Here is a 10,183-nt window from a genome sequence, read left to right as displayed (position 1 = left end):
GGAACAAATGGTAAAATAACATCTTGTGGCAATTGGGAGGTTTTCAAACTTAACTTTGAGGAATAAAGGACGTTGCCGTGAGATCAGTCTCACCAATCTCTGGCTTTCTCTGATGGAAGCAGTTAAAAAAAAAAAAGGTATCAAATTTATTTTAGAGAAACAATACCAACAAATTTTCCCCAAAAATAAAGGTCGGTGGAAAGAGTCTGATTCTTGAATGCATCACAGAACTGTTCCAAGAAGCTTCTCAAAGAATTGTTCAGTTTGTTGGGTTACTGAAACGACCCATTGACTGTTAGGTTCCATGTTATTTCACTAACGTCAAACTTTTACATTCTGCATTTTGGGCTTTTTAATTAAATCGAAACGTCTTAATATCTTATGTGAAGCTATTGCAACCTCAGCGCATCCAGCAGGTGGCAGCAGACATCTTTAATTCAGCTTCTCCGCTCGAGGCAGTGAGTCTGAGTGTTAATAAATATGTCAGCAGTCAAGCTTTTATGTGAAAGTATGTGAAGTATGTGAGAATGCAGCACAGACGGGTATCATTGAACTCCAGCGCATATCGAGGTTTGTAGGACAAATGCATCATATCTGCCAGTAGCGTTCAACAATAACTTAATTCACGTACAGAATAAGAGTTTATTTTGAGAGCATTAAGCACATTAAGGCACAAAAGCTACTAATTCTAAATGGCATGAAGCAGCTTGTGTTACACATGATATAACAGGTTAAAATAGACACGACAGCCATCTATGTAATATACTACTTCAGTATGCCGTTCAATACTGAACTTGTGTTACTGTAAGTCATGGAGAAGTTGCATAAAGTAAACAAATTGTCCAAAAATAACTGGCACAATACAAGCAAACCGGGGCTGAAACCGCCGGCATCCAGTTGCAATAGATAATATCAAGATTCCTTTTATGACGTAAAGAATAACATTTTTAAAAAGGTGAGAAGTGCAACAAATCAGCATTTTGAAAATGCCTTCATTTGCCAAAAAAACCTCATGGGAGAAACATGCAATTTCATTTTTCTTTGGTATGTAATATCCTTTTACATAGCTTTTAATATTCGATTCAGAAACATTGAGCGGGCGCCGTTTCCGAAGTCAAAAGTGGCACTTTTTAGGAGGGAGGGGACGTAAATGAGAAAGTAACACTGACGCTCTGAAATAATGGAATGAACATTTAAACAGCTAAAGTTAAAATGAATAAATGTTTCTGTACAACAGCAGCTGGATTTCCTTGGCACATAAAAAAAACAACCCAAAACACATATTGGTCTTGTGTGAGTGCTTACATCAGAGAGCTCCGTGAGCCTCCTGCTGTTTCATGTGGTTAAACTGAATGGCGAACAGAGGAAGTGCTAATTCTAACTTGCAGGAGAGAAAAAAAACGAGTGTTTCTAGTCTCCTCCTCCTCGTCACACCATCATATGGCCCCTGCAGGGTTCGGTGCCGGACTGGAGTTGGGTGGGCTGAGCTTCATGGTGTTGAAGAACGTCACCACCTGACCCGGCACCTCCGCCAGCACGCTCTTCGCCAGAGCTTCTGCAGGACCCTGCGGGCAAAACAGAAGAAACATTTAAAGGGGTGGAAATGAAATCTGGTGTTTATTTCATTGATTCATTGAGTGATTTTTTATGTTTTTTTTTTATTTTTTAGCACTACTTAAAAAAGTGAAAGGAAGACGGGACAATAACAAGAAAGCCATGCGATGTCATGAAAGGTTAAAGGAAAATTCCACATCTTTAATTTGTCTTTTGGGAATATTTTATGCAACTCAAGAGTTCATTTAGATTTTTTCATTTTTTTGGATTCAATATGTATTCAATACTATATTAATATCTATGTAGCGCAAGTAAAGAGCCAGTTGCCTCAACAAATAGCATCCGACTCAACAGGTGACCTGTCATAACAGGAAGAATTCAAAGTGGACAACAAAGGCGTTTCCATCAAGTTAAAAATGCTTCTGAAGACGAGGAGTTTTCCTTTAAAGCAAAAAGGACGGACAGCGAGCAGAAGAGGCTCTATGTTCTGTTTTTCTACCATTAGTGGAGAAAGTGGAAGGACTAGAAATCAGGATTCATGCTGCGTCTCGGGCTGCACAATATATATCGATAATGTAACATCAACATACTGCAAAAGAGATCAGGAAGGAAACGAAACAAGACCTCGCCAGAGCCGACATGGATTAGAGAAAAGCGAGAGAGCACCGTTGTTAGAAAGAACAGAAAGCATCAGCTACTAAAGTGACGAAATCGAATGCAAATCATGTCATTATCACATTACTTAAATATCGTGCAGCCGGAGCGACGCTGAGCTCAGACACAGAGGCAGAAGCTGGGACGATGGCGGGGGGCGGGGGGGTTTAGGATATTTTAGGGTACCCCTATGAAGAATTGGGATCGCGGGGAGGCTTCAGTTTGAATAAACTGAAGAAGGAGGCCACTTGTTGAGGCAACTCGGCCAATACGCTTTGGGCGAGAGCCTGGGCGGGCGCCTGGAAAGACATCAAATACACAAGGCAGACATAATCGAGGTGAGGCGTGAGCTGAGGGGGGGCTCTCCGGGGTTGTGGGACATGCACTGCACCCGGGATTGGAGGTGACAGCGCGGAAAAAGTGTGAGAGGCGGACAGTTATTTTTTTATAGCGATGGCTTTGCTTGGAGACAAATCAACTCGAAATCACATCGTCCCAACGTCCCAGCTGGTTTTAGTCCCCCCCCCACCCCCCCTCCCCCGTCACTCACGTTCTGGAACTGTCTGAACGGCACGAACTGCACGATGTCCCGCATGGCGGCCTCCCCGGTCAGCGAGCGCAGGCAGCCGTCGTCGCCGTCCAGGAACTCCATGGCGCTGAAGTCGGCCCCGCCCACCCCAACGATGATGACGGACATGGGCAGGCGGGAGGCGTTGACGATGGCGCTGCGGGTCTGGTCCATGTCCGTGATCACGCCGTCGGTGATGATGAGCAGGACGAAGTATTGCTGCGGTGAAGACGACGGGCGGAACACAAAAGTCACTTGCTGTAACCCAACATAAATCCAATTGCTGCTCGCGATGATCGGATCAAACGTCATTTCACCATTTCCACTCATGTGCAGAGATTACATGGCGACTCGGGGACAGACAGGCTGGTATATAATCCACTCAGAATGACGCAATAGGAGCACATACTGACGACGAAAAGGTTTGTTTCTTCTCTGCCGGCTCATATGAAAATGTTGTTTTTCTCTGTAAAAGTGTCTTGAAACCACTGTAAATCATTTATCCAACTTTTTTTTTTTACAGCTTCATGTACATTGGGAGTTTGTGGTAAAAGAAAGAAGCTCAGACGCTCCTTTCTTCAGCCCCTCCCATTCAAAACATAATTTTTTATATATATTGGTGTTTGTATATGTCCTGTATTTTCACACTCCAGCCAGAAAATGTTAATCCCCTTCTTACATCCATCCGCCTCTTGGCAGATGTGACTTTTTATTTTTTTCCCTTTCAGTACAGCCTCTCTATTTTCACTGGGCAATCCGCGTTCGAAGCAAACGGGTGAAGGCAGACCGAGATCCTCACCGACGCCGTGGTCTGCTGGAGGGCCTGCTTGGCGAAGCAGGCCACGTGGTTGATGATGGGGGAGAAGTTGGTGGGGCCGTAGAGCTTCACCTGGGGCAGGCACACCCTGTAGGCTTCCACGATTCCCTCCACACCTTCACACAACAATGAAACGGTAAAAAAATACGTAAAACGTGCCATTCAAGCTGCTGCTCACTGGAATGTAAAACGTCCCCACCCACCTGCACAAAACGGACTTGCCGGGTTGAAGTTGAGCGGGAACTCGTGGGAAACCTGCAACACGACACCAGATGAGTTTACCTTCACGCGTCAGGCAGGCGTCTCGTGTTTTTAATCTGACGGGGAATCGGCCGTGTTGCAGTTTGTAGTGTGTTTGCGGAGTCGTATTTACACCCGGGGCTTTACCTGCCACGAGGGAGGGATCTGCGCCCCAAAGCCGAACGCAGGAAACATTTTGTCGCTACGAAAAGAGAGAAGATACAAAGAGTTATTACATAATTCAGACATTAATGGCAGCTTTTTCATTTTAACATATATTTACATTATAAATGCCCTGGCATTGAATCTTTAACGATACTTAAAGCAGCTCAAAACACAAAAGACACCAACCCGAACCTCATATACATGTATACACACACAAACATTTTAATAAACACATTGTATATTAATACAAACTAAAAGTGAGCAGTGTGCTTAAAAATCGAGTGCGTTGGTAGGACGCATTCATTTATTTATTTATTACACAATTCAATTTATTTATTACACAATTCAGACTTTAGTGGCGGCTTGTTCAAAAACAGTCAAGCTGCACAGTTCAGAAGGTCATTCACCTACAATCAAAGACAATTCTCTTTCATTTTAATATATATTTACATTATAAATGCCCTGGCATTGAACCCCTGTGATAAACCTGGGAGTTATTTTAGTGCCATACATCAAAAACACAGCTAATCCTGCTCCAATGTAACCGTTTCTCGTCTGACGTTGACAAGGTAAAGTCCAGCTTTCTGATGATCCCCAAAAAAGAAAGAAAATATTTCACTATATTGCAAATATTTTACTCTCAAAAATTCAGCTGGACGTGTGCCGAACATCCCGAAGAGCTGAGGGTAGCACAGACTCTGCGTATAGTTGAAGACAAAAGGTTTTAAACCACACGTCAGTTGATTTGCATTTATTAATTTCGTTTTACGAATATACACCGACGTATTCATTTGATTTCTTTATCCCGCCGTCGTGTTTCCCCTCGACAAATGTGAGATTCCATTTAGAATAGAACAAATCTTTTTAACGATACTTTGCCAACAAAGGGTATATAACAAAGTATTGAGATGAACTTTTGTTATTGACCAAATACTTATTTTCCACCATAATTTGCAAATAAATTCTTTAAAAATCAGAAAATGTGATTTTCTGGATTTTTTTTTTCTCATTCTGTCTCTCATAGTTGAGGTTATACCTATGATGAAAACTACAGGCCTCCCTCATCTTTTTAAGTGGGAGAACTTGCACAATTGGTGGCTGACTAAATACTTTTTTGCCCCACTGTACATGTATACACACACAAACATTTTACTAGCGAGTGCGTTGGTCGGATTATCATTTTCCTGGATGGACGAGTTGAATCACCTGTCATAGTCCTGGATGACGTTTCCCACGGACCAGATGGCAGAGAGGTATTCGTTGACACCCTGAGGACTGATGTAGTGCAGAGACTGCGGAGACTTGGGATCTCCGTTGGAGCCCGTGAAGTCGACGGCCACCTGTTGAAAGGCAGAAATTGTGGCGTTTTTTTTTAACCGGGATTAAAACAAAAAACAAAAAAAACAAACCACTCACTGTGAAGTTGATTTGACAGCCTCCCATAACATAATCCAGGAAGGTGTACTCCTTCACAACCTGGCACAGCTTCACGCTCACGACGCCGGAGTTCTTGTAGCCTTTCTTCTTCTGCTTCTTTTTACTGTTGATGCAGTCGAACTCTGCCTGCGGAAACAAAGTCAAGAGTTTGCTTCTCGCTTCGCTTCGGCCTAAAACCAAGTCGCTGGAGTTTGGGGGGGGGTAAAAAGGAAATCTTAAAAATGCCATGTAGTGCAAGGTGTGCATGTAGTACACCTTAAAAAAAAAGAACGGGGAGTCTCTAACTGGGCGAGACTTTGGAAAACAAACAAAACAAACAAACAAACGCTCTCATACCGGAGAAGACCGAGATGCTTCCTGGAGGCGTTTCATCGTGGTCTCGAAACATCCGATGAGGTCATGCGAGCCGTCGTCGTCGTAGTCGTAACACTCCACCTGGCGACGGGGGTGGAAGCGCTTTAACCAGCTGGTAAACATCAACACCGTGACGACGGAAACACGGCAACGCCAAGCAACGACCCAGAGGAAGAGCCGAGGACAGTTTAGACTTGAAAAAAAAATCTTCACACTGGATTTTTTTTCTGGAGTCTCTTCAAAATTAAACACTGACATTTGATGGTAGGAGGAAATGGTTTTACACTTAAATACATTAAAAAAAGGTTTGTTTTGATGTAATTTACGTGGGCATTTATAAAGGCTGAGGAAGAGACATTTTAGTGAAGCTCTCAGGTGAAACCTTGGTGAAAAGAAGTGACAAAACAGGTTCAATTGTAGTCACTTGCTGCCTTTTTAATTTTATCGATGCTGAGTTTAACATTTTATAGATTTCTGGACAAAATATCTGGATATCAACCCTCTTTATTATAGTTATATTTGGTTTATAATACCTGATATTGGGGAAATAGTTGTCTGTTTGTTGTATTAAATTGGAAGAAAACTAGTCCGTATCAGATAATTAAATGTAAACCAGATTTAAAGCTCTGTTTCAATCATTAAGATATCTTGCTTTAGAGTTGGCTTGGTATTATTTAACGACTGAAACAGTTCGTATGGAATTTTACCTGCAGTCCAATAGGAGGTAACATGACAGGTACAGTTGAGTTTTGATTATCCAATAACAATTAATAAAAAAACAAAAAAAAACACCCTGCAGGAAAAATGACACGAGGAATTTTCTTCAATCCTCCCAAAAAATCCCTGTCAAACAAAATATATATAGCTCTAGTGCAAACCGGGTGTCGCGTCAACCTACTATTTCTGGAGTTATTTTGATCTTACAGTTGTAAAATTGTCAAATAAAGCTTCAATTCTCTGTTTTCTGGTAGGTCTTCTAGTTTTGAGAATTTTCAGCTGCCAGCAGAAAACTAAGATTGTCGCCCTTAAACCATCAACATATCAAAACTGGAGGTCGACAAACCAGAAGAGACAAACGACATGCAAACATGAACTACAAAAAAAACTAATGTGTGTTTTTTAGACAAATGTTTCTATGACAGAAGCGTTTTGGATGCAGGGCAGCAGACCCCCTGCTGAGGCCCGACCTCCAGTCACACACTTCACTCCAGTCAGTGATGGGAAAGATGAGAAAGACAAAACGCTGTGGCGCACTGAGCAACTCACTTTTCCTGTACGCTGGGGGAGCTGCTTCCTTCCTGACATGTTCGCTTCAGAGGTTACAAAAAAAAAAAAAAAGGTATATAGATATCATGAAGCTTGAAGTAATCACGTATTCACGCCGGTAGAGGAAGAGCCAGCGACACCGAGCCTGGCTTTATAGTGTCGAAACACAAAATCCCTTTGATGAAGCAAAACACACTTTAAATACAACGTTTACCTTTATGGATTTGTCCAAGTCGCCTCCGCAGAGCGACTGCAGCGGGATCCGAAAGGGCTTCCATGTTGGGTTGAGGTTATTCTTCACCACCTGAAAACAAACATTCAGGTAAACTATCGCTCAGAGTGATCGACCCCCCCACCCATGTTCTGGCCTTTATTTCCCCTTATAGCTCAACACGAACCACCAGTTTGCACTGGGATGTTTGCACTTAAGAGTAATATTGCACTTGTTAAAAACCAACCACACAAATGTGATGTGATGCATCTGCAGATTGATTATTTGTCCCCGACTGGCTTCAGTGGTGCAGCGATGCGAGTGCAGAGTTCGTAAATCTCCTGCCGCATGAGACACTGCAGAGTTCAAGGTTTGTGCTGCAGTGACCTGGTCCGGATCCAAAAATGAAAAAAAAAAAAAAAAAGTCTGCAGCCAAGATCAGTGCACTCCGCACCTGATCCAGTTCATCAAACCTGGGGTTTGGCAATCATTGGTTCCTGTTTTAACATGCAGCCATGTGTGAAATCCACAAAGGGAAACGTGAGGTAAGCGCCAAATGTCGTAAATAACGTCAGTCTTTATTCATCGACCTGTCCGGGAACATTTATGACACTTTATGTTTTGGTTGTACAGCTGATTCATGTTTTGTGTACCTCTGTCCTGTGGGCGAGCTGCCAGCCAGTTTCAGTTTGCTTGTAGAATTCCAGGTAAGGGTCAGACTTCCCAAAGAAATCCTGTGTGCAAAAAAAACAAAACAATTAACGAATGATTAGAAGTACGAGAGTGAAAGAAAACATTTGAAGGTTTTAGACAGAAGTGATACCTTGTTGTCCAGTTTCCTTGCCTCCACCTCAAAGTTCGCCACTCGGTTGTCTTTGATTTCCTCTGCACTGATCTACGACAACAAAAAGAAGAAATTAGTGGCAAAAAAACCCCCCAAAATATAATAATTTCACACAACCGTTCACTTTGGCACTCACAGTGATGGTGCCTTTTCCCGCTGGAGTCTTGTTCTTCAGGATAAGAGGTCTGGTAATTTTCTTACTGGAGACGACCTAAGAGCAAATAAAAACAAACAAACAAAACTTTAATTACAAAAAAAAATGCGGAATGCATCACACCCAGCGGCCAGGAAATCATGGTGGCGTGATTGGCGAGGAGACCCTACCTGGCCCAGGGTGCACTCCAGCTCCCCCAGGAAGTCGTCGTCGCTCAGGTCGACCGTCTTGTTGTCGATGTCGTAAATCCCGAACTTCAGCTTCTGCACAATCTCAAAGTAATAATCGACGACAAACCTCTTGGCGAAATTTGGGTTGAGGCAATTCTGGACTTGTTCCGTTCGGCCCACCTGTTGGGTAAGATGCAACACGGTTGGTGTGGGGGGGGGGGGGGGGTAAAGTTGTGTAAACTCCTAATCAATGAGAAACTTGGGCTGACGAAACAGGAAATGGAAACTTCTGCTTCTAAAGGTTAAAGTTTTCCCGTGCGACTCGCCCCACCTTGAGATATCCCTTGGAATGCATTTTTTTTCCTATGCAGAAATGTAACCTTTGCATAATATTGAAGGAAAGCAACTCTACTGACTCGGCAGGAAGACAATACACACATCAAACATGAACCGACGTGAGTGTGTGTTCAGCATGCTGACCTCATACCACTGGTTCTGTGTGCTGTTCATCAGCAGGACACACAGGGGGTCCGACTTGGAGCCGATGTCTTTGTCCAGGAGGTGGTGGCAGGACACCGTCAGCTCCACCTTGGTGACACACTGTGCAGCCATGACCGACCCACGAAGAGCTGGAGAAACAAACAACACTGATGGGGGGAGATCACAACAAACAACAGGGATCAACATACACCTACAAGCTTCAGTCACATGTGAAGAACACAAACGGGACAATACAAACAAGGCACACTGCAATATATTAGATTCCATCTATATTTACAAGGTTGATACTGTTCAGGATCATCAGATCATTTTTAATTAATATATTTCTATTTAAAGCGTGTAGTTGAAGCAATCTATAGTTTAAGGCGTCGCTGATATTAAGCCACTGTGGCGAAGAGTACATCCTTTACCAGATACTCCAACTTGAGGTACAGAAATAGGTTTTTATTACAAGTTTTAAAGTATTATCAGTACAGTGACAGCAACACACCTCGTCCCAACGAACTACAACCAAATGAGCAGAGTGTAAATCCAGTAAATCCGCCTTAACACCGTGAAACAAACAAAGGTGCCGTTGTAAAAGAGGTCCAGTAAAACACGACAGTCTCGCGGAAAATGTGACACACAGATGGTTTGAGTTGCCGAGGGCGGAGAAAGAACAGAAAGTGAAGCGAGAAAGTCACAAAACAAGGCGGCGAACGCGGAGCTAACAGGCTAACGGTGTTAATAGACGGCTAACCGAGATAGCGGGGGGCCCTGTTCGCTTCCGTATGTTAACGAGGCTGGAGGGGGGAAAAAACAAAACATAACGTACCTTTCAGCGAGTAACTCAGAAGGAACGAAGGAAAAAAAAAACGTGTACGCTGGAACTACTGGATGTGGTTTGGTCCAACCCGCTAACGTCAGTGGTCGTCCTGTGACAGATCCGGTGTTGCGGATTAACTCGTTTCCCTGGTGACTGGTGACAGAGTTCCTGTCGTTGCTGCTCGCGACACCCTATGATAAACTAATACCCGCAAAAAGTACGGGACTTCAAAATTGTATTGTGAGTGCAGTAAAACGGCGTTCGTCAGGACAGGTAAGGATATCTCTCGGGTTTTTATACCTGCTGTTAATACAGCGGCTACAACGGACGGGAAAGGAAGTTGGTCACCAGCTGACTGGGAAACCAACTAATCCGTAGCACCCAAAACACGCCCACCATAAATTAGACCAAACAAAATATAACAACTTATTTGTTGAAATAGC

At 43.2% G+C, this 10,183-nt stretch overlaps 1 protein-coding gene across 3 annotated transcripts; it reads right to left on the bottom strand.

Moving 5' to 3' along the window:
- Positions 1-628: 628 nt before the first annotated feature.
- Positions 629-9,913, bottom strand: cpne3 (copine III). Of its 3 annotated transcripts, XM_080514655.1 has the most exons (16): positions 9,750-9,913; positions 8,915-9,063; positions 8,435-8,614; positions 8,247-8,321; positions 8,090-8,161; positions 7,920-8,000; positions 7,270-7,359; positions 5,772-5,870; positions 5,415-5,561; positions 5,205-5,338; positions 3,981-4,035; positions 3,797-3,848; positions 3,576-3,709; positions 2,759-2,995; positions 2,395-2,507; positions 1,430-1,565 (listed from the first exon to the last, which is right to left on the bottom strand). In XM_080514655.1, the coding sequence occupies exons 2-15, from the start codon at positions 9,044-9,046 to the stop codon at positions 2,397-2,399; spliced, it is 1,599 nt and encodes a 532-aa protein (XP_080370781.1). In that variant the 5' UTR covers positions 9,047-9,063; positions 9,750-9,913; the 3' UTR covers positions 1,430-1,565; positions 2,395-2,396. The 3 variants fall into 3 exon arrangements, with proteins under 3 accessions (XP_080370779.1, XP_080370780.1, XP_080370781.1); XM_080514653.1 differs by lacking the exon at positions 2,395-2,507 and having other exon boundaries at positions 629-1,565; positions 9,750-9,873; XM_080514654.1 differs by lacking the exon at positions 2,395-2,507 and having other exon boundaries at positions 629-1,565; positions 8,915-9,081; positions 9,750-9,869.
- Positions 9,914-10,183: the final 270 nt, after the last annotated feature.

This window comes from Blennius ocellaris (assembly GCF_963422515.1).
Source record: "Blennius ocellaris genome assembly, chromosome: 19".
Lineage (NCBI taxonomy): Eukaryota > Metazoa > Chordata > Actinopteri > Blenniiformes > Blenniidae > Blennius > Blennius ocellaris.
Note: the sequence above shows the minus strand (reverse complement) of the source record. Positions and strands in the feature narration are given on the sequence as shown.